The following is a 24,286-nucleotide window of genomic DNA, read 5'->3' on the forward strand; positions in this document are numbered from 1 at the left end:
TAATAGATAAATAAGTGAAGAAGCTATGATGGTTAAAACCATTGCATTTTTTAAATTCCTTACACACATTTTTTTTTAAATCGTTATCGTTATGAATTAAATTTTCGTATAGGACGTGCGCGCTCTTAAAGCCGTGGTCGTTCTGCGACCCGTTGTGAAAGGCGCCTAGCCTTTCAGATATATCATACACGAGAATTTTCGATGGGTACAGTGACGATCGAGTGGGTTTTTGTGTGTACCTATATGTTATCTACCTTCCTATATCCAATGTAAATTCAAATATTTATTATCTAGCTTTTCGATAAAGGAACACAGTAAAAAAAATGTATATTCTTACATACGTACATTCTTAACATAATATAGATACCTATTTACAAATACACATAAATATACATACATATACCATTATATATACAAATATATATCTCCATAAATACATATATATCTGCCTTATAATTATTACGACTCTTATGAGACTTTTCTAAAAGATGTCTGCGCAACTTGATCTTAAGGTGGCTCGCCTAGGTTACCCGAAGCTCAGGCTGCGTTAGATGGCGTTAATCTGCAAATTAACAGTCTTATTTTTTTTGTGGAGTCGTACAGGCATTTATATACTTTCAATTATGCTTCGCGAACATTTAATATTAAAATTGACGTATTACAACAAACATTCAACTTCTCATTGTAACGTTAATCCCCTTAATGTAAATAAATTTACTATTTTACACTATTTTTAAGTACCACTCACACATACAAACAGTGTTTTTGTATTCTTTCTAGTCGATAATTTCACGCGGCGACAGCTTGTTTAAATAGCCTTGCGGTAAATACGTGCCATCGCATGATTTGCATGGAAGTACTGGGTTCGAATCCAGGACTTTTTCTCTTTTTTTTTTTTAATACTACGTCGGTGGCAAACAAGCATACGGTCCGCCTGATGGAAAGCGGTCACCGTAACCTATGGACGCCTGCAACTCGAAGAGTGTCGCTTGCGCGTTGCCGCCCCATTAGAAACTTGTACACTCCCCTTTGCTGCGTATGCACAGCAAAAAGGAGTGTACAAGTTCAAAGGAGGGTTTGGGTTGCCGACGACTCAAAGGACAATAGACGGAACAAATTAGTTCCGTAAGTCCTCCCGTCGTCAGCACCCCGCACCCTCAGGAACACAAAACTATGTGACACTATTTTTTGTTCGTCGAACTCAGAATTTCTAACATAATTATCCTAATCTGATATTTTAAAAAAAATCCAAAAAGTATAGATAAATTTTAGTTTCTAAACTACGATCCGAATGATTTTTTTTTCTAATTGTTTATTTTTGATGGAGCAAGGGTATTCAAATCGCTTTTGAAATCTTAAATTAGTAAATGAAAATGCAATAGTTAACTGAGTAACGTAATGCTTTAAAAACTCAAGTGGACTTTTTTTATCTAAGGAGTGATTTCGATAAAATATTATATTTAGCGAGGGTATTAAAAGTTGTGTTTTATATCTCAACTTAATAAATAGAAAATCAAAATGACAATAAAAAAATCAATATGTTCTCTAAGGCAAAATTGATACCTTCGGCTCTCCATTCTTGCTCAGTCAATAAAAAAAACGAAATTTATATCCAAAAAAATACAAAAAGTTTATATAATCCTGGGAATCGAACGCACCTTCACGGCGTGACAGACGATTGTTCCCCAACGACGCCATTACATAACACGCTGTTACCGACGAAATTGGGCTATACATATATAATTATTTAAATATAAATAATAATGTCAAATCCATACTAATATTACAAATGGGAAAGGGTGTGTGTCTGTTTGTTTGTCCGTCTTTCACGGCAAAACCGGAGCGACGAATTGACGTGATTATTTAAGGGGATTTAGTTGAAGGGATGGAGAGTGACATAGGCTACTTTTTGTCTCTTTCTTACGCGAGCGAAGCCGCGGTCAAAAGCTAGTTTATTATAAATGGGAAAAGCTGGTTACTCTATAATCTGAAGTGGAAGAATTCGTTGTTTCACCAAAGATAATGTGTGTTTGTTTGTTTGTCCGTCTTTCACGGCCAAACGGAGCGACGGATTGACATGTTTTTTAAGTGGAGATAGTTGAAGGGATGGAGAGTGACATATGCTACTTTTGTCTCTTTCTAACGCAAGCGAAGCCGCGGGCTAAAGCTAGTACAGCACGGGTAGCATGGTCGCGCGATAGACGATAAAATATCAGGCCGTCCCTGTCGCACTATTAGTAAGTGCGATTATAGGGACGGCCAGATGTTTTATCATTTATCGCGCGACCATAATTGCCTGCCTGGACCAGATTATATTGATGATAATTATTATTTGTAACCATTTAGTTAATATTGTCTTCAGTTACCGCGATAGTTACTCATGAAATAAAAACTATGAAAACGGATTAAATCGTGTATAATGAATTTACAATTTATCCCGACGTTTCGAACACTACAGCGTTCGTGGTCTCTGAGCTCAGCGGGTGACTGAGGAAAAATTACAATGTGCAAAAGCTACCCACATACCTACATACATATTCATATATATACCTATTTAGTTGTTGAAGAAAAACATTTACACAACAATAACATAGGTCAACTAGCTCAGTAAATGTAAGGAAGTCAGCACATTACTAATACTAATACTATGCCACACTATGACCTATGTACCTGACCTGACGTGTAATATTTTATTTTATCAACAAAGGCATAATAAAGATTGTAATGTATTTTTGTATGAAAATAAAAAATAGGAAAGAAATATAGTAAGAGTCTTTTTTAATAGAATATTTATTTTATTAAAAAATAAAAATAAAACTTAATAAATCCAAAAAAAAGTTCAAATTATTAAAAAAGAGCCCGGAATCGAACTCGAGATCTCTGTTTCATAGTCAATGCATTTGACCGAGACGCCATTTCGATTTACACTAGCAGTGTCGAAATACACAATATGTATCTTTATTGACAAAATGCGTCATTATTTCTGAGTCTGCTTGAGTTAAGTAAACCAATATCTTTAAATAATTACTTGTCAAGAGCCAAGTGTCACTGATGACAATGTCAACTAAAAATGCGCGAAATATGACGGCTCTGTGTCTGTACACAAAATTTGGCACACACATTTTCGTAAAATTAATAAAAAATTCACATGGATTTGTCCATGATTTCTGTGTGAAACAATGTATTTCGTTCAATACTGCGACGATGGATAATGTATAGTAGATGTATGCGCATATTTTTATTTAGTTATAGTGTGCGGTGACTAAATAAATGGTAGATGTTTTTTGTATGGAAAGCGAGCCACCTTAAACAGAGACGGTCTGATTTTGCCTTATGTCAAGAGGGAGATCATTCCAAAGACGAATCGCATGCATAGTTAAAGAGTCAATCATCTGCGAAGAAATTCAAAGGCGTATTGTGAAGTCCACAATTCGCATTGGGCTAGCGTGGGGACTATAGCCCGAACCCTCTCATACGTGAGAGGAGGCCTGTGCCCAGCAGTCGGACGTATATAGGCTCAATTTTTATATATTATTTACAGAAGGCATAAGCGAAGGTCCATCATCGTTCGAAGAGGTATCACCATCAGACCTTGCGGAGCTTCAAGCTCACAAGTCCGGCAGCGAGCGACGACAGTCTTCAGACACGACTATCAGCGCTGCCTCGTTACAAAGCGAACATACCGCCACTGGTAAATAAAGCAACGGTACCTAAAGTCGTGAGACAAATCATTTATATGTACTACTAATACAAATCAGCACTAACAGATATACCCTAAGTGCTAATACGAAACTTGACTGTAGTTCAAACAAAATATTTTTCCCCTCACTAGCTCGGAAACACGTGTTTTGTCCTTTAACACCAGCGGGTAAAAACGCATTTTATCCACTAGTGGGTAAAGTAATTTGACCTTGAATAAAGTAAAATTAACTGCTTTAAAATTGATAAAAGTAGGTGAATCTAGTAATAAAGATGATTTACCACCTGTGGAACTACTGGAAGCAGTGATAAACGCATTTTTTGCGTTAATAGTTTCCTCGCTATAGTGAGGGGAAAAGTTTTGTGTTACACTCGGGTGCAAATGTATTTTAATTCCACACTCGGCGTTAAAATACAACTTTGCCCCCTTGTATAACAAATAACTATTACACCGTGCACGAAATAAAGCATCAGATAATTATAACTTATAAGAAAAACATCGACAGAAGTCATTTTTAAATCCAATTTCTATTTAATAAGTCAGGTAGAAATATAAAGTAACTGAGTTGACCGTGACGTCACTCAATTCGATTTCATATAAATATTCCATATTAGCAAGTCGTTCAGATTCGTTTTGACAGTTCTTAAAAATAAGCTGATTTGACTAGGAGGCAAGTAGCCTATTGCAATCGCCATAAAAGATTTTGAGCCTTTCTTTCCGTAGATGTATAAATAAAATGAATAATTCATAAAAACATTCAATCTTATAATCCGTATCGTCTTAACACCAATCTCGTTTAAAAATGAATACGCTACAAATAACAAAATCTATGCAATAATCCATATAATTTACCATCTACCGTCTTCTACCATCAAAACGCTAACTAGAAGTTGAAAATTAGTTATTTCGTCTTTAAATTTCAGGTTTCTCGCCACCCGAAGACAAGTCTCAACAAGTAGTCTCTGACTTTCTAGAGCGTTATGTGTTGGATAGCGACACAGACTCGGAAGGCCGTCGCATACCCGTGATTAAGCCCAACATTGGACAGGAGGAGAACAGGTAATGCACGCTTAGACATGTCTCAACAGGCATTACTCGTAGATATGACAGTTTTTGTCTACGTGTTGGATAGCGACACAGACTCTGAAGGCCGTCGCTTACTGATTACTCGTTATCATGGCCAACATTGGGCAGGAGGAAAACATATATTATGTGTACTAGGGATGTACCGACTATTCGAGAAAGCCGACTATCCGGCCACTTTTGTAGTCGGCGACTAGTCGGCAAAAAAGGCCGATTAGTCGGCACTTCATAAGGCACTGGTCCCACCGCGAGCTAGTAAGCTATGAGCTATCGGCTATAAAAGCGAACAAAAGATAAGCACTCCCGTGCAAATAAAAGAGACACGGCGATATTGATAGCTCACCGCCGGGCGAGTAACTATAAACATCGCCGTGTCTCTTATTTACACGGGAGTGTTTATCTTTTGTTCGTTTTTATAGCCGATAGCTCATAGTTTACTAGCTCGCGATGGGACCAGTGCCTAAGTGACAGAAAAACAATCCATACTCTAATATTATAAATGGGAAAGTGTGTCTGTTAGTTTGTCATTCTTTCACGGCAAAACGGAGCCACGAATTGACGTGATTATTTTAGTGGAGATAGTTGAAGGGATGGAAAGTGACATAGGCTACTTTTTGTGTCTTTCTAAACCCCCACTTCCCTGAAATTGGGGGTGGAAGTTTGTATGGAGCATTCCGCAATTTTCGATCGTGAGCGAAGCCGCGGCCAAAAGCTATTACAAAAATAAATCGACAGCTGATGTGGTATTATTGTACCTACCTATTTGTCATGCCTTTCTTAGTCAAGACAAAAAATATTACACTTTAAGTTCTCGCGCTTTGTCTTCCGCGACTACGGCCAGTGCAACCTGGCCGAAACGTTGGGGAAAAAAAAATGTTAATTAATCGCGTTCGACCTGTATGTGACTTTAAAAAATATTAGTCATCGCAGAAATAAATGTCGTAGTTAGGATTAGGACTATCAATTCCATGGCAGGAACACTAATTCACTATCTACTATGCCAAACCCGTTGTTAATAAAAATGGAAAATGTATATAAATATTTCATAGACTTTTGAACCTGTAAAAATATCTAAAATGTGAACTTAGTCGAAAAAACTGTTTTGGCCAACTAATCGGCCACCCCAGCGCCGACTAGTCGGCCATTACCTGTGACATTTCTTATCGTTTTCTCAAACTTATCGACGCAGAGTCGGCTGTAGCCGACCGAAAATCACGAGCGATTTTTGGTCGGCAAAAGCCTATTCCGCGTCGATAGGTTTGGGGAGACCCTTATTCGGAATGACTTCGGAAAGCCGTGGCATACCTGTGATTAAGCCCAATATAGGTATGTATGATTTCATTGACATCCTTGCAAATACAATCCACACATTCGAATCACACACTGTCAATGCTAATCAATTTTCAAACTTTAGGGTCGGTTGCACCAAACCGTCTGTCACCGTTAAAGCGTTCTTTAAATTTTATTGTATGGGAAGTTCCATAGACGTCTGTTACGTGACGATGATGTGTCTGTCAAATGTGGTTGATGCAACTGGCCCTTAGTAGTATCATCACAGAATATATAAAAGTACAAGTACAGAAGGCTCACTCTCAACAACCTGTCAAAGGACTGCATGCGACATTGAGTTCTATTGCGCAGCGTGAAGGTTGTCAAACTTTAAGGGCCGAGAACTCGCGGCCGTCGAAATGTACGAAAGAAACGCGGTGTGAGTCGCCCATGGTATCATGTACTCTGCCTACCCATTTTGGGAATACCGGTGTGAGTTTATGTATGAATCTCTAGATAACAGAATTATACCTTGACATGTTTTAATTTCCAGCCATAAAGAAGCGGAGTCTGAAAACTCAAGTACACTGGTCGGTGACCTGCCATTGGAAGATCCAGACCGCGAGAACAAGAAAAGGATAAAAACGCGGTGAGTGTCTGAAGTGTCCAATGATCACGTTACGGCTCAGCCACGACATTGGTCTAAGCGCGACAGCGGTGAGCGGCGGCCATACATTGGAGCGAGACACAGCGATGGGACTTTTCATTCGCACGTATGGCTGCCGCTCACCGCTGCCGCGCTTAGACCAATGTCGTGGCTGAGCCGTAAAGTGTCCAATGATCACGTTACGTAATCTCTACATCTTGTAATATAACCTAACCACAAAATTTAAATTTTGAAAAAACCCCCGACCGCGGCATAGTATACCGATTTTCATGAAACATGGCTAAGAACACTCCCGACTAACTCAGCTTTCAGACAAAAAAAAAACTAAATCTAAAAACTAAATCTAAATCGGTCCATCCGTTCGGGAGCTACGATGCCACAGACAGACACACACACAGACAGACAGACACGTCAAACTTATAACACCCCGTCGTTTTTGCGTCGGGGGCTAAAAACCATACCTCGTACAATAAATAAATAAATATTGGGGGACACCTTACACAGATCAACCTAGCCCCAAACTAAGCAAAGCTTGTTCTATGGGTGCTAGGCGACGATATACATACTTATATAATACAATAAATACATAATTTTATACAAAAAACATCCATGACCCAGGAACAAATATCTGTGTTCATCACACGAATAAATGCCCTTACCAGGATTCGAACCCAGGATCGCGGCTTAGTAGGTAGGACCAATTGCGCCATACCGGTCGTACAATGGCCTACGCACACAGTCTAAGCTCGTGTAGGTGAACGCGTACCATGCTTGTATGAGTGAGATATGACAGGTCGACTGGTCGCGTTTTTGACAGGCGGTAACTGTGAGGTAACCGAGAGCGGATGGGCGACACTTTCAGCGGGGAGTTACGATAGTACTACTTATTATCCATACTAATATTATAAATGGGAAAGTGTGTGTGTCTGTTTATTTGTCCGTCCTTCATGGCAAAACGGAGCGACGAATTGTCGTGATTTTTTAAGTGGAGATAGTTGAAGGGATGGAGAGTGACATAGGCTACTTTTGTCTCTTTCTAACGCGGGCGAAGCCGCGGGCAAAAGCTAGTAATGTGATAAAACAAGCCCGTCGCGTTTGTCTGTGTGTATGTTTTCGCGATAAACTCAAAAACTACTTTGGTTTTAATTTGAGATGATCTATAGGGCAATCATGGTCGCGCGATAGATGATAAAACATCGGGCCGTCCCTATCGCACTATTTGTAAGTGTGATAGGTACGGCCTGCTATTTTATCATTTATCGCGCGACCATAATTGCCTGCCTGATCTGTAAAGAATCAGTCCAAAAGATTAACAGGAAATAAAAACACTTTATAAGTATTATTTAATTTAATCAGAAAATTTTGTCAATCTTATACCTACTCGTAAGTTCAGTCACCGGCGTAAATAAGTGACGATTTCTGTACCTTGTCGCTTTTAATCGTTTCACAATTTCGTATGACATCTCAAACAAGACGTTAATGTGTCAAGGTTCAAATCATCACATACTTATGCCGCTGAATGTTCACAAAAAAATAATTGTTCACACGCAGGCGTCGTCAAATTATCATTCAATTTTTTACTTCATCACGTTGTACAAAACAGTCATAGAAATATTATTCTTAATTAATTGGAATGACGACTAAAAAAACTATTTTTCCCCTCACTTGCTCGGAAACACGTGTTTTGTCCTTTAATACCAGCGGGTAAAAACGCATTTTATCCACTAGTGGTTAAAGTAATTTGACCTTGAATAGAGGCAAATTTTCTGCTTTAAAATTGATAAAAGTGGGTTAATCTAGTGATGAAGATGTTTTACCACCTGTGGAACTACTGGAAGCAGTGATAAACGCGTTTTTTGCGTTGTACTTTCCTCGCTATAGTGAGGGGAAAAGTTTTGTGTTACACACGAGTGCAAATGTATTTTACTTCTCGTGTGTTTAAAAACTCGCAAGCTCAGGATTCTATTCTCGAACCACTCGCTTCACTCGTGGTTCAACTATAGAATCCTTTCGCTTGCTCGTTTTTCAATTACACACTCGGCGTTAAAATACAACTTTGCACTCTTGTATAACAAATAACTACTTATAGTCCGTCAGTTAGATCATCAAAAATTTTTGGACACGTATTTTTTATTTTTTCTCGTAAACGAAAAATGACGACGGTACAGTGACTTGAAGTTTCGCGTGACGTCACGCCTACATACCATTCTTACCTGAAAGTGACGTCACAAGCCCCCACTCCGGAACTTTGATGCCCTGTATCTTTGTATTTTTTCATTAATTAGATAAGCGAAACATATGTGTTCAGTATTTTGAGACGATTTAACTAACGGACTAAACATAATTCCATTTTTTTAATGTAGTCGTCATCCCTATTCTATTAATAAAATAAAGCTAACATATTTTAACTAAAATCTTAAATGAGGTTTTTTCGTCATCATGTGCCTGTAACAAGTGAAAAATATCTGTATTAACATATTGTTATGGGTACAAGTCGTAACAAAAATGGCGGGGATTCGTTTAAGGTCATATTCGGTATCGTGTTCACAGCAGCAAAAACTAGGCGAAATAGTTTAATTTATCGCATTCTTTAAATATTTTCTATAGGTACTCAGTCGATCAAATTGACTAAACAAAAAATATTTGTCTACTTTTTTCTAAATTTTATCCTTAATCGGTGACTTATCTTACTCACTGTATTTAGTGTTACCAAGGGTCGGGTAAACGCCTGTGATTTTGAAATTAGAATTTTAATTTAGTACCCATTTATCAATCGAAATTCTTCGTAGACAGTCTTTATAAAAGTATATTTAACGTTGACATAGGTACGAGTAAATGGGCGTCTATGTTACACTAATTTGCTAAATGTCATGTGTTTGAAAATGACCGACTTACTTGTCAAGCGTCTCCCAGAAACGACCCAGTACGCCGCGGTCCAGGTGGCGCTTGGTGCGGCTCAGAGTTAACACGTTCACCGCCCAACGCGATATGCGGACGTCTAGCTTCATCTCTTCCAACTTTAGGTGGAACGCGCAAACTGGAAAATATACCAAAATATATATAAAATATTATTCGACAGTCTTACACAAATCATCGGGAGTCAGTTGTTCTTAATAAGGCTTGGGTTTAGAGTTTAGCCCAAATATGCCCATAACTTGATTTTTTTTTGTGCCAGGCTCTATTCTCTACTAACTTTAATAAGTACGATCGAGTTTTCTGCAGTGGGTCGAAAACGACCCAATGGGCATGTATGGGTTAGATAAACTAGAAAACTGATAACTTTGGAAATGTGTTCAATTCGGGATCGGTACACAAAAAAATTAAGGTTTCCACCCACACATAGGGATTCGGCGAATCACGATTATCAAAAGAAATAACGGAGAAGTTTCGCTGCCTCCCTAGAAGTGTGAACGCACTATAATAATCAATGGATTGAAAACTATTACTCACTGGTGGCGAAGATTTCCGCTGGATTCCCTTCCCTCGGCCACCCTTTGAACTGCCAGGCGTTGCCTAACACGAAAGCCGCTACCACGTTGTCCCAATCAGCTGCTGACAGTCGACTAGGGTCGTCCACAACGCGGTATGGCACCTAAAATAAATAGAGTTTACCTAAATAAATATTATAAGGAATTCCGTAGACAAATTGTCCCACGTACAACGGTAAGCTCAAGAAGGCTTGTGGTGTGAAAAGACAATATATACAAATACTTAAACACAAAACATGTATGCCTCAGGAACATAATATACGTGCACGTCATACAAATAAATATCTACCGGGGTTCGAATTCGATTATTCGTTTCATAGGATTAGGAATCGGGTTCATAGGATTACTACTCAATGAGGCCGGTTCATGGAAATTTGTTGGACTTAATAATCAATGACGTTTATCACTTATCCAAGTAATCCAAGTTGGCAATACGAGGAGTGTTTTTTTTATTCTATGAAAATATAAAAATAATCCCTATTGACATAGAGAAGCGCTTTTGAGATAATATGTCACATATGTAAAAGTAAAGCCTGACCGGAAATATATGACCGCTGTCAAGAGGGCGTTATTCTGATGTATGCGGTGACAGTTCAGTATAATAGTATGAAGAAAATAGTTTTTATGAAATTCCGCAATATGGCGCGTAGTTATACATTTCTGGTCAGTCTTTAAGTAGGTATTAAACTAAACCAATTCAATAAAAAAACCAATGAAACTGTATTTACCGTAACAGAGTTGTCATCGCCTTTTCTTCTCTGAAGTATCACTTCGTTTTCACGTACAGCGCCTGTATCTTTCTTTTGCTGCACTGAGACGAATCTGTTAAAACATTTAAATATATTAGTAATTAATTTAGAATAAATTAGATACAAGTTCAAAAAAAAAGAAAGGTTATTTGCTTTAGTTTAGGCTAACGTTTCTTAATCTACCAATGAAGTGGCAGCTGACAACATGCGTTCACGGTACTTAAACTACTTATGTACTTAATTGACGTTTAATACTCACTTAAGGTCTTGCAACAAGTCTCTGACGTTATACAACGATATGAGTGAGGTAGGAGCGGCCGGGATTATGATTATGGGAGTGCGTGACTTTGATGTCGCTGGTGTTCCTGTCAACAATGTCGTTACATTATGTATTGTTTGTTATACTAATCGTTCTACGAAAAGCACCCAGCGATTAATCAACGATCCTTGTACAAATGTTATCAAATGGCGCATTTGAACGCCACTGTCTTCTATAGCCGACAACAGTTGCTGTTCGAAGTGATTCAGTACTCTACTAGTTCACTATAACACATTACGTTAAATGAGCATAATTCTAAAGCAACAAATAAAATATTTACTGGCTAAATAAGTAAACGTAGTAGAGAATGCTTACGTGGTATCGGTAACAGCTGACTAGAATCATTTGAGGTGCGGGCGCAAGTATTCTTCCCTTCGACTACGGACTTCAATATCATGCCTTGATAGGTACCCGTTGTGTCAATTTTGAAATCTTCCAGTTCTGAAAAACATGAAATAATGAAGAAACACATCACAGAAAATTACTACGTATTGGCTTTAAATTTATACAGTTATTTAACAGCTGACGAACGAAATATATGAAAAGGTATCTTTCAAAGGTTCACACCTTACACACTAAACGCAATGTCGATTTTATTTACCAATAAACATATTCGAACTTATGTATACAATAAAGCAAAACTTACCATTATTTGTAATAAATTTCTCCTGATCGTATCGACTGTATGGCTGCGGTTTTCCCATTGGTTTAGCTACTTCATACGTGTCAGTGCTTACTTTCGGCACTTTTGCTTGAAAAAGACTGATTACACTCCCATAAAATGTCTGTGAATAAAACAATTTATTAAATATCTCTAAATCACATAGATATTAACAATTTGATTACGTTATTGGTCTATGTTTATTGTTCAAATAGAAGGGTTAAGTACCCTAATCTAGTCAAAAGAATAACAATTAAATATCCGAAAGTTCTTACAAAATACTTTAATTAGCTAATTATTTAAATATTAATTAGCTAAAGAATTGCTATTACAAGTATCTTGTAAGTACCATGGATCAATTAATATTGAAGTCATTTACACACTTAGGGCTCATTTAGATGGTACGAGAACTCGCATACGAGTAATAAAATTTTTATTACATTGCGGTATTTGATGGCTGTGCAAAATTGTATATACGCTCAACAGCCCGAAATGTAACTAAAATCGCATGCGAGTTCGCACTCCGTCTAAATCAGGGCTTAGGTACAGTAGGCGAACATAATGAACCATTTCAGTATAAAACACTTACTTTTCCATTGCTCTGTAGTACTGTAGTTCTGGTCCTACTTTGCCTCTCCTGGTGGATAAGATTATTCATATCATCGTCTAGAATAGCTCTAAAATCTAGATCATTGTTGTTGTCATAATATTCGTTTATTTTGTATCTGTTACTGTTGGCTACACATCCCTGATCTACCTCGGATCTAAAAATCAAACCATATTATTAGTTAGACATGGAATATAATAACACAGCTAAATTATGAAAGTTTCCCCGCCTTTTGATTGCGACAATATTTATATAACAGAAGAATTTATGTATATTTTCCTTTAGGTCACTATTGAAGTGAAATATTGTGACCTATGTCATCTGTGGACGACAAGGGTCCATACGTATATTATTAATAATGAAATAAGTCAAATAACTTACTTAATATTTGCAACCATCACTTCTGCCTTTGTGACTTCAAGACGAGTAGAAAGTTGCAAACGAACTTTCTGTATTTGGGCATATTCAATACGAGGTCTTTTTGACACTGAATTGACGATCTCATCATCATCATGGGTACGCTTTACCTGCAACATAAAAGATATTGGAAGTTGTTTAGTGAATTTAAAAGCTTGACATCATAGAACCATCTCAGTTGCTTGGCTCGACTATCGTTTGTGACGGACAAGTGGTAACAAGACAAGTAGACAAGAAGGCGTAGCGTATCGTTGTTTATTATTTCTGCGCTAATATGGAAGAGAGAGAGAGAGGAACCCTTCTCTCTCTCTCTTCCATATTACGATACGCTACAGAAAGTGAACGATTGGCAGTTTGTTGTACGAAATTTTCTCTGCTTGGTAACAACTTTTAGGTAATTAAGTTAAAAATAAATACCCTAGTTGGAATTTCCAGAATGGCACTGCTATCAATTGACGAACAATCTGAAGTTTTTCCAGTTATGTAAGCTACTAGCTGTGTACGATCTGGACGACGCACAGCGAGGATATTTTCAGCCTAAAAACAGAAAAAAACACTATGCTATAAGGATCAATTTTACTAAAATATACGGAAGAATGAGTCAAACATATTTTTTCAAAAATGGGCATCACATTGACACGAGAAAGAGGCTGTTTAATCTGAAGTAAAAGCAACTTAGTGATTTTTAACGCCAACAATATATTTTGAATATATGATTTCTTAGCAAAGTAAGTTAGTCAATCAAGTCCTACTAGAGTATCAGGGTTAGAAACAGCAATGCATTTAATTGTTATCTTGAACGTTTTCGGAACACAGTTTTATGTCAAATATGTGACTTACCGCTGCCTGTCTGACATATACGGCATGAACAAGGTGTACATTTTTGAGAAAATATAGAAGACATTCTAATGTGTAGTATTCTTTGATACCCGCCCTGGGGTCTCTGATGGGCCTGAATATAAAAACAAAAATCAACTGTCAATGTCATGTATTCAATAACATAATTATATTTAATTAGGTTTATGTATTAAACACGTTCGGGCACGCCAGACGTCTATAGAAGACGTCCTGTTTTGTCCGGCGCAGCGCGCCCGAAAAATACTACACGAATGCTTACCTCCACATAAGGTAGTTCGTTTTAACATTCTTTGAGAATGAAAACTCTCCAAAGAATATTAAATTTCCGCGTTCCACTATGTCTTCATTACTGATAATGTATTTCCGGAGCAAACTAAGCGGGTCCGGCAAAATACCCATAGTATTACCGTTCTTTTGGTGCCCTGAAATTCACATAATAGTTAGAGTCATTGTGCTTATTTTCGTCCATTTACTGTGGTTTTCGTCCACGACGACACACGATACACGGTGGGCTGGATGGCTCGAAAAGAGGACATTCGCACTTTTTTCAGAAAATCATTTTTTGAAAATACTATCCGATAGAGAATTATATAAGGAACAGTAAATGTGGAATAGATTTTTTCGAAATAAGGCATATTGGCGGCAGAAAAAATAAAGTAAATAAAGTCTGTTTTTTTTTGTATGGGACCCAAAAATGGGTATGTTCTTTCTCAGAAATTATTAGAGGTCCTGTCTTCTACCTTTCAAGACTTTGTTTTTTTACTTTTATAAGCAGATTTTATATACAGGTGCTTTTTTTTAGTCCAGTAAAAAGTCCACACATTTTCAATTTTTTCGTCTATGTCTTTTTTGGGTTTTTATAATATATTTCGGTAGGAAAAATGATAGTAACACGTCACGTTTATTGAGTTATAAAAAAATCCTAAGTATATTTTTTACATTTTTCATACAACTAAAAGGTAAATAATCCAATGTTTTAAAATAGACACATGTCACTTAAAATAAACAATAAAAAAAATATGGTTATGGTATAATAATAACGATACAATACATAACATTTCTAAAAATGATTGAGTTGTAAATAAATAACTAACAAATTTGAACCAAAATCAACTCTTTCCCAAAAAAAAGTCAAAAATATTGTGGAATCCAAAAAAAGACAAACGAAAAAATCGAAAATGGGTGGACTTTTTACTGGGCTAAAAAAACAGCACCTGTATAAAGCATCTGCTTATCGTTTCCTACTCTATAAAAGTAGAAGAACAAAGTCTTGAAAGGTAGAAGACGGAACCTCTAATAGTTTCTGAGAAACAAGATACCTATTTTTGGGTACCATACAAAAAAAACAGACTTTTTTTTCTGCTGTCAATTCGCCTTATTTCGAAAAAACGTATTCCACATTTATTGTTCCTTATATAAATCTCTATCGGATAGCATTTTTCAAAATATGATTTTCTAAAAAAAAGTGCGATTGTCCTCTTTTCGAGCCATTCAGCCCACCGTGCGACATAGCAAATATTTTATTGAAACTTCAACAAAATACTTCTTAAATATAATTACTATGAAAAAATTATAAACTTTACACGATAAGAATTACAAGAAGAGCGGCAAAGAAAGTGTTATATTAAAATACGCCAAAATGACAAACTAGCGGTGAATGCCTGAATGGAACCTTATTACAGTAAAAGTACAAATAATAAGCAATTCGCAGAGTTTTTAAAAAATGGGCGAAGGGATATATGGACATATTCCATTAAAGACAAAGGGAAAATTCTCAAGTTATCATTTATGAAAATATGTATGTATAAATTTACGCACATATAGGATTAATAAACAAAATAAGAGTAGACATATTTGTGAATGATTAGCTGTTTGACGTACCTTTTAGAGAAAAGCACGAAAATATTGTTTTTATGTCTAAAACGGAAAAATAAATGACACTATTCACTTTAATATTTATTTCCACATAAATGTTTCATTGAACTTTTACTTTTAATTTTTAACTCCCGGGTGCGTTCAGTGCGATGTTATACGTAACAGAGCTCAAATACAAGTGGCGAAATTTGGCGTGGGATAAACCTTTTATGGGCGCTCGGCAATGGTTAGATAAGGGTTGCCAAAAAGAGAGGGAAATACTTTCGCGTGTTATTTAATTTTCGTAAAACTTTCATAGCTCGAAATATGACACTGGTCGAAATAATGATTGCCATCTTTACTCTAAATAATTTAAACTTAATGGTATTTTACTAGCTATTTAAATAAAGTCAGCGTGTATTCAGAAGCATATTTCGCATAAGCAATATAAAAATGCTTACGTTCCTATATACATCATCATCATCATCCTCCTTGCGTTATCCCGGCATTTGCCTCGGCTCATGGGAGCCTGGGGTCCGCTATGACAACTAATCCCAAGATTTGGCATAGGCACGTTAGGTTCCTATATACATATACAAGGAAAATTAGCAATGTAATTAATCAAATGTATTATAATAGTTTGCTTTTAAAATCGAATGAAACTATTAATTCAAATAATATTTCAGTTTCTTTGCAGGTTATTTTATACTAGTATTGTATTGAGACATTGAACCAGAATAAGAAAAAGCTTTTTAGACTCCAAGACGATTTTAAACAACACGTAAATTGAACATTTTAATACTTTAATCTTTGTCTGCTATGGCCGACTGTGGCGGTGAAAAAATAATTTAGATGTCTTTAAATACATGTATGTATACCCAATAATAAAAAAAAACGTTTAAGACCGTAACACAAAAATAATACAGCAATGAAAAACAAAAAAAGCAGGCAAATTAACCTAGATTAAGTACATTTTTTGTGCTTGGTAAAATTATACTAGTCTCAACATGAAAGCAGAACTCGGTCTACTAAAATAACAATTTGTGAGTTTTTATATTTTAATGTCAATACCCATATTGTACAATATATTTTTCTTTTCTTTCGTGTGAAAAACAGTGAAATCGCAACCGAGCGCTTGATCATACCGTGTGTGGTATCAAATTAAAGGGCTTTGCGAGTAGTTTACAAATATATATCACATTATAGGACTTTTTCTACTTGGTCTAACAAAATATGAGAAAATATCCAAAAGTGATAATAATTAAGTACCGGTGAAGGCTCGTTTTCTAAAAATTGCCAAAAATAAATAATAGCAATTTATAATCACTAAGGCATAACAGCAATTTAAGTAAACGTTGCAGATTAACTAAGTACAAAAATTACTTGGATGTGATGTAGATTTTTAAAGAAATTGTCACTTAATTTTAGGTAATTCCTGAAAAAAATTTAATTCCTCTTAGCCACATTTACTCTTTTTCAAAACCTTATAATAAAAATGTAGTCTGAGAAGATTGTAGTACAGGATATACAAATTATAAATTTACCTTTTTTAGTATTCAAATTTGTCCAAATTTTACAAATAAGATCGACTAATTCAGCTCTATACGTGAGTTTTTCTAAAAGTGCATTAGAGAAAAAAATCATAATTTTTATATAGTGAGTTAGTTTTCAAAAATCTAAGATGCTCTAACTAAAACTTGAATTAAATAAATCTATTGCATAACGAAAAGTGTAGTATTTCACCGACTAAAACTATCAATTTTACATTCTTTTGACGTTTTTTTTTAAAGCATCCGTAAATTAGGAAAGAAAATAAATGAAGAATAAAAAACAGTATTACCACGATAGTGTTTAACCACACGAACATCTTTATAGCGATAAGTACATGGTATTATTTTTTTTCTGATAATAATAAAATGAAACAATGTGCAGCAAAAACTGAATTACCGTTCATTGTGTAATAATAGTCTTTAGGATAGTTAGTTATCTAAGATAAAGCAAAATGGCTACCTACATTCCATGCACACGTGACATTTCCGTCGTTTTTCGCTAATAATTTATTTTAATAAATTAATGATTATTTTTTTATAATTTCTAACAAAAAAATAGGTAGTCATTTGGTCTATTAACCCATTCATGGCCAAGGACTGTCGAGCGTACACATCACGCCGGGCCACCATACAAACCGTTTTTAGCTAAAACGCGTGACTCAGCTCATGGGTCTCTGGCCTGGCGCGAACGCAAAATAAATTGCCGCTTATGAATCCGGCCAGTTGAACAATCTTATGCAACATTTTTACGAACCAACTGTTTTCTGTTCATATTCAAAATAAATGTATTTACTAATTTGTTGCTATTTGTAAGAATTAACATTTTATAGTCTGACCAGAAATATATGATTGTCAAGAGGATGCTGTTATTCTCATATAATTAATTAATAATACGGTTCAGAAAAGTATTTAAAAAATATTTATAATGAAATTCCGCAACTTAGCGCGTGATTATGTATATTTCTAGTCATCCATAGCCAAGGTCACAAAAATCACAAAATACGAAATCACTGAAGAGCACTGCGACGAGTATTAAGTCGCCAACGAATAAATCATATAGAATTTTCCATATTACTCTAAAATACATCCTAATATTTAATTTCTTGAGTTTTTGTCAAAAATACCACGTGAAAGATGAGACGACCGCTTAATCCGCCGCCGCTCAGGTGCATTCTTTGTTTATTGGCCAAGTGTCACCGATAATCTTACATGTGGCCTGTCATGATCTTTGTTTTGGTAAACGTCATTATAATAGAAACAATAGAGCACTTAAAAACTGTTATAAACACCACTCAAATGTTTAGAAAAAAACTTGTCTTGTAAATATTTGTCACACACTTTTATGATAATACAATAATTACTATTTAGTTTGTGACTGTTTAAGCCGCCCTGTTTTTGTAATGAAACAAAAAATATAGCATGGTAATAAGTTTGGTTCTTAGAAATGTTGCTTGCTGCCATCCAAACAGTTATCCGTTGTAAAATGGTACAATTTGCAACGAATTTCGTCATGAAATAAGCTTTAAAACAATGCAATAAAGTTTATTTTTGCGTGCTATAAAAATATGTGTAGATTTTACAAGTAGCGCCAGGCCACGGTGACCCATACCTTGAGTCGGGTCTATAACTTCAGGCATATATATATTATTAATATTTTTGAAATGTGGATTCATCCATTTGCTTGGAACACGTATGTATCTCGAATTTCAGAATATTGACTATATTACACTTATAGTAAACCAAACTTGAATATTCTCGACCCCATTTCACTAAAAAAAAACATGTTTAGAATGTTTTTTTCATTATTACCTTATGAAAATGGTTGTTAGCTCAAACTATACTTACATTATTACGTTATATTACGTTTTGTTTATGTTTAAATCAGAATTTATTCAGGACTCACATGCGAGTCATCGGCCCTGCGGAACTGTTCCACCATGACTCATAGGCTGAATTGCTGGCCCTGAATGGGTTAAGAGCAGGTACTACTCGGATACTAATTGCCATTACCTGACAATATACTACGATACTTACTGCTATTCTTCAAAATAAATATTTATTTGCTTTTCTTATTTAACATAGACCATTAATTTCAGGATCAGCGAAGCTGCCACAGGCATAATGGGTGCCATGTCATCGCGGCTAGCGTACATCACGGGCTCTAACAATATTACCAGGACAACACAGGAAGAGTGAGTCATTTGTGCTATATTCATTAGTCATTAGGTTATTTTGCATTCATGTAGAGGGATTATACCCACAGCCGAGAAGTAAATTATACAGTGGTTAAAATAGAGTAAGTTTTTAAGAGAAAGTGGTATTCGCCTTTGTGACACACAATAATTGCATTTACATCTCACATATGTACTTCTGCCGTAACTATAATTCATTGCATACTTATTTCTGATTCATTTTCGAATTCTATCTGGTAGTGATAGATACCGATAGATTACCAGGATTCAAAACACATGAATTCCTGGGTTTTGAATCCCAGTGAGGACATTTATTTGTCAGAAAAGCACAGATGATTTGACCTAAGTCATGTGTGCTACCTGAGTTCAAAATTGTACTTACAGTACCAACAGTAAAAAAACCTTATTCAGCTTACTAGAACATATCAATTTGTGTATAGAAGTCTATTATATATTATTTATTGATTTATTTTAATTATTTACTTACCATATTTTTCAGGTTAGCAGTACGTTCGAATTTAGACGCCCTAATCGCGCGCAGTCCATCCGACGAGTTCATATTCTCAGTGCCTCGCGATCCGCTATTATCTCCGTACTGGGCAGACGACAAACTGCTGAGCCGGTTTCCGCCCTGCAGAATATTGGTTAGTAAACCTGATATCTTCTTCAACCTAGCGGTATCCCGGCCTAGCGCCAGGGAAAATGAAAATGAAATGCCTACCGCGGCCGCGTGACCTTGGACAGTGAGATTGGGTTTTTTATTAGTACACCTTATGTCTTTGTAATAAAATTCACAATTAATATTTATAAAGTCCTTTTACAAATTACGATTTCGCCGATAAATAGTACGACATTATTCAGGTACTGTTTTTATTTATGCGTGGAAATAACCATATTTTTTAGTTGTGTATAGCACAGTTTCTGACAAATAGCCTTTTCATACAGAGTATAGGAACCGATAACAATAGGCTAGTTTCCTACTTGTCAAATCAGCTTCTTTTTAAGAACTGTCAAAACGATTTGCTAATATGGAATTACTATGAAATACTGAGGAGTGACGTCACGGTCAATTAATTTACTTTATATCTTTCTCTGTGACTTATTAAACAGAAATTCTGTTTAAACAAAACCACTGTACACATTTTTCTACTAATTATGTGGTGCTTTATTTCGTGCACTGCATAAAATATTTTATTTTAAGTATAGGAAACTAGCCTATTCGTGACGAATAAGATTGTCTTCTTAGCTTCTCATTCGAAAGCAATCTAGTTTTATTATTGCTGTTATCTCACAATATTTTCCTTCGCAGAAAAGCTTAACTATAGATTAGAATGACCCATATTAGACAGATCCGACACGCCATTGTCTACTACAACTGATCCGTGTTCACGTGGTATTTTTTCGATAGATAACGAAACCAGAGCCTAAAGCCTGTGGTATTTTTCCCCTTTCCTTATCTATTCGATTGTCTGACTTATTAGACCGGCTGCATTGTCTATATTATAGACTCTATAACAACTGATCAGTGTTCACGTGGTGTTTTTCGGTAGGTAACGAAATGTGGCAGCATAAAATCTATGGTATTTTTCTACATTTAACATAAAATAAAATAAAATTTAACACGAAGAAACATAACATTCAACCAAATTATTTTTTAACAAGCAGTAACGTCTGCTACCAAGCTTAGATTAATTTAAAAGTGGAAAGCTACGGCATTGAGTGAAACTTGCCCTTGCCTTGCCTTGGGTGCAGAGGCCGTGAGTTCAAGTCTCACTCAAGGCAGTAATGTTCCACTTTTAAATTTCTTCTAAGCCTAATAAGTAATAACATTCAACGTCAGATCAGATCGTACACGTATACGGCTACTCTACTCCCCGCTCTAAGTCCGCCCATCCGCTCTCGGTTACCTCACAGTTACCACCTGTCAAAAACGCGACCAGGTCATATCGCACTCATACTATCATGGTACGCGTTCACCTACACAAGCTCAGAGTGTGTGCGTAGGAACGCGCCTCTTTCATATATTTGATAGCCATAGGCTACTTGATTCTTTTTCAAAGTATGTCTTATATTATTAATTACTGTCTAATTAAACGAAAAAAAATAGTACCATATTTTATTACGACTTAAAAACTCGCAAAAATATTATTTAAAGTTTACTTTTAAAAATACGCAGTCATCACGCACTTTTAATGCCCGCAAGCTATAAATATTGATTTCTCAAGTCAAATACTACGGAAAATAATAACTTGATGTGCTAAATTCGATAAGAGTCTAGTAGCCTTTTGTCCGAGGTGTGACGTCAACATCTTTCTTGTATCGTTTCAGACGGTACACTTGGACCCATGCCTGGACGACTGCGTGATGTTTGCCAAGAAGCTGAAGCGGCTTGGAAATGTCGTCGGCATCGACGTGCTTGAGGGACTGCCGCATGGCTTCCTTAACTTTGCTTTAGTAAGTATTATGAAGTTAGGGGGATAATAAATAAAATAAAATAAAAATAGTTTATTTGCCAAAAAGTGTTACAAGAATTTTACCCTTGACCACCACACTAGGCTTGGCCTGTCTCGTGGAGTCAGTCCAAACATTACCATTTACCTTAAATTTACATTTTTCCTAAGCTGAAGAAACAATTCTAAAGACTTACAGTATAAATATTTAAGACTATGACTAAAGCTAACCAGACTTAACAAAGGTAACATGGTTAATCACAGTATAGATCAGTAACAAATTTTTGAATTTTATTAATGTTAACACATGGGATTTTTATGAGATCGCCGCTTACCTGAAGCACCAAACTGGTTGTAGTTGGCTTTTCAATTTGGGGTAGTAGAAATAAAGGTTGTTTTCTTACAGAGTGACAGATATCATATAATACTACTTATTACATACCCACAACTTCCAATTTGGCAGGCAGCTGTCGACTTTATCAGTAGAATCTCGAATAAGCTAGTTTCCTATACTTAAAATAAAATATTATTGCACGAAATAAAGCACCACATAATTAGAAGCAAAATATGGACATTCGTTCTGTTTAAACATATCTAATTTCTATTTAATAAGTCAAAGAGAAAGATATAAAGTAAATGAATTGACCGTGATGCCACTCCTCAGTATTTCATAGTAATTCCATATTAGCAAATCGTTTTGACAGTTCTTAAAAAGAAGCTGATTTGACTAGTAGGAAACTATCAAGCTCGTTTTAAACGCTGCGACATTGCATCGCACTGTATTAGCAAGTGCCATGCAGGTTCGACCCGGTATGTCATTATAGGATTAATATTATGGGACCTAACAATTAGGATAACTAAAACGTTCCTATTAGTGCTCCTGGTCGTGACCGTGTTTCGTGTACCCGTAGCCGAATCTCCGTTGCCGTGTTACTCGACAACGGAGATCCGCTCCGTTTGCTCCGTGTGATTCGGCTACGTGTAATTAAGATACGTAGCTACGTGTACACGGAGATACGTATCTTATTTATACGTAGATCGGATCCAGTCGTGACCGTGACGTTTAGTGTAGATTTTATGCGTGTCACTAAGACCCCCGAATGTAATGCAAGCGAGTTTTTAATTTCAGTTTCCATATTTTTGCATTTTAAATAAAGTTTTAAAAGTGATCAAAAATAATAAGATGCAAATACTATGTTGGAAGCAAAAATAATAGACCAGTACAAATTGTAAAAGATGTGTATCAAAAGAATTCGCGTATAATCAACATATAAAAAATAGGTAAAATTCTAATTTTCATTCACATGACACAGACTGTAATTAATCAATTTTTTTTTAAATAATCTAACATGTACAGTCAGCTAGCGTCTTATAGTTGGTAGTATCCGAAGTAGTCAAATAGTTTGTTATTTTTGCTTTCACTTAACTTCACAAACAATAGGAACACATGGTACTTAACAGGTAAATCCCAAAGCTACTTGAAGGTAATTATTATCAATGGCCCGCAAACTATTGTTTGTTATCTTTATCTGCACGTGCAACTATTTCATAGTATTTTCACCGACGAAAGACGGTTGTCCAGCCAGTAATAATATTTATGAACAACGGTGTATATTATTATTTCACTTAAAATACTTTTAAATTGTTGCATTGGTCTACCTGTAGCATTTCTAACTAGGGAGTAAATATTAATTAGAGATATTAATATATTTATTTGGATGGACTTTCATATTCATCGACATCGCCAAGTAGGTACCTAGTACCTACCTGAGGTGCGATTTTTTATTCTCATCGAGTGGCTTATTTCGTACTAAATAGTCATCGGCTGCATACAAAACAAGGCACCGGTGAGATTCAAAAATCCCACCAATACCACCTCTGGTTTTTTTTGTACAAACTCATAATGTCTGGTTATCAGAGAACAGAATAATACCAATATGTAATTACTTAAAAAAAACATCTGGATTCAAATCAATGCAAAGACCACGAGTATAACACATAATGCGAAGGGTCCGTTCGACACTTACAAGCTCTCTTTCAACAACCGAGCGGAGAGGAGCCGAAGCCGAGATTCGCGGGAACGTAGCCGAATCCAGAAACGGATACGTATCTTTGACGTGACCGTGTAGTACGGGATCTTAGCACCGCCGGTGCTAAGGCTACGTAGCTACGGTTCCGCGTGTAACACGTATATCACAAGCCCTAGTTCCTATCAGGAATAAGGAAGTAAAAACATAAATAAACAGTAAAAAAGTCTACTGTAATGTGTTACAATATTTCGATTCGATATATAGTAGTAGCGGAACATTATAATTTAATTATTTTAGTATTAATTAGTATAATATAATTTTAATCTCTAAATTTAAAAAATTTAAAAATGTAATGTATTTATTTATTATTATGGACCAATAAGTCTGAAATA

General features: G+C 35.9%; 2 protein-coding genes across 2 annotated transcripts in view; one reads left to right on the plus strand and one right to left on the minus strand.

Annotated features, from left to right (window-relative positions):
• The window catches only part of LOC125235200 (hormone-sensitive lipase), a 52,687-nt gene that overhangs the window by 27,182 nt on the left and 1,219 nt on the right, over positions 1–24,286 (plus strand). Inside the window, 6 exon segments of the mRNA XM_048141676.1 lie at positions 3,542–3,691; positions 4,624–4,759; positions 6,606–6,701; positions 19,319–19,414; positions 19,914–20,058; positions 21,743–21,868. Of these exon segments, the coding sequence (XP_047997633.1) occupies positions 3,542–3,691; positions 4,624–4,759; positions 6,606–6,701; positions 19,319–19,414; positions 19,914–20,058; positions 21,743–21,868 (749 nt within the window).
• LOC125235201 (parafibromin-like) lies at positions 8,948–20,025 on the minus strand. Its single transcript, XM_048141677.1, has 13 exons — positions 19,902–20,025; positions 14,078–14,240; positions 13,801–13,903; positions 13,378–13,497; positions 12,925–13,070; positions 12,526–12,700; positions 11,922–12,060; positions 11,591–11,716; positions 11,216–11,321; positions 10,936–11,029; positions 10,170–10,311; positions 9,615–9,756; positions 8,948–9,164 (listed from the first exon to the last, which is right to left on the minus strand). Exons 2-13 carry the CDS (start codon positions 14,215–14,217, stop codon positions 9,128–9,130), a joined length of 1,470 nt encoding a protein of 489 aa, XP_047997634.1. The 5' UTR covers positions 14,218–14,240; positions 19,902–20,025; the 3' UTR covers positions 8,948–9,127.

This window comes from Leguminivora glycinivorella, chromosome 17, assembly GCF_023078275.1.
Source record: "Leguminivora glycinivorella isolate SPB_JAAS2020 chromosome 17, LegGlyc_1.1, whole genome shotgun sequence".
Taxonomy (NCBI): Eukaryota; Metazoa; Arthropoda; class Insecta; order Lepidoptera; family Tortricidae; genus Leguminivora; species Leguminivora glycinivorella.

Coding starts and splice junctions, on each gene's coding strand:
- LOC125235201 (XM_048141677.1), bottom strand. CDS start 14,217: ATGGGTATTTTGCCGGACCCGCTTAGTTTGCTCCGGAAATACATTATC. Junction 13,904..14,077: donor ACGAACTACCTTATGTGGAG/GTAAGCATTCGT, acceptor CAGGCCCATCAG/AGACCCCAGGGCGGGTATCA. Junction 11,030..11,215: donor GACTTGTTGCAAGACCTTAA/GTGAGTATTAAA, acceptor ATGTTTTAACAG/ATTCGTCTCAGTGCAGCAAA.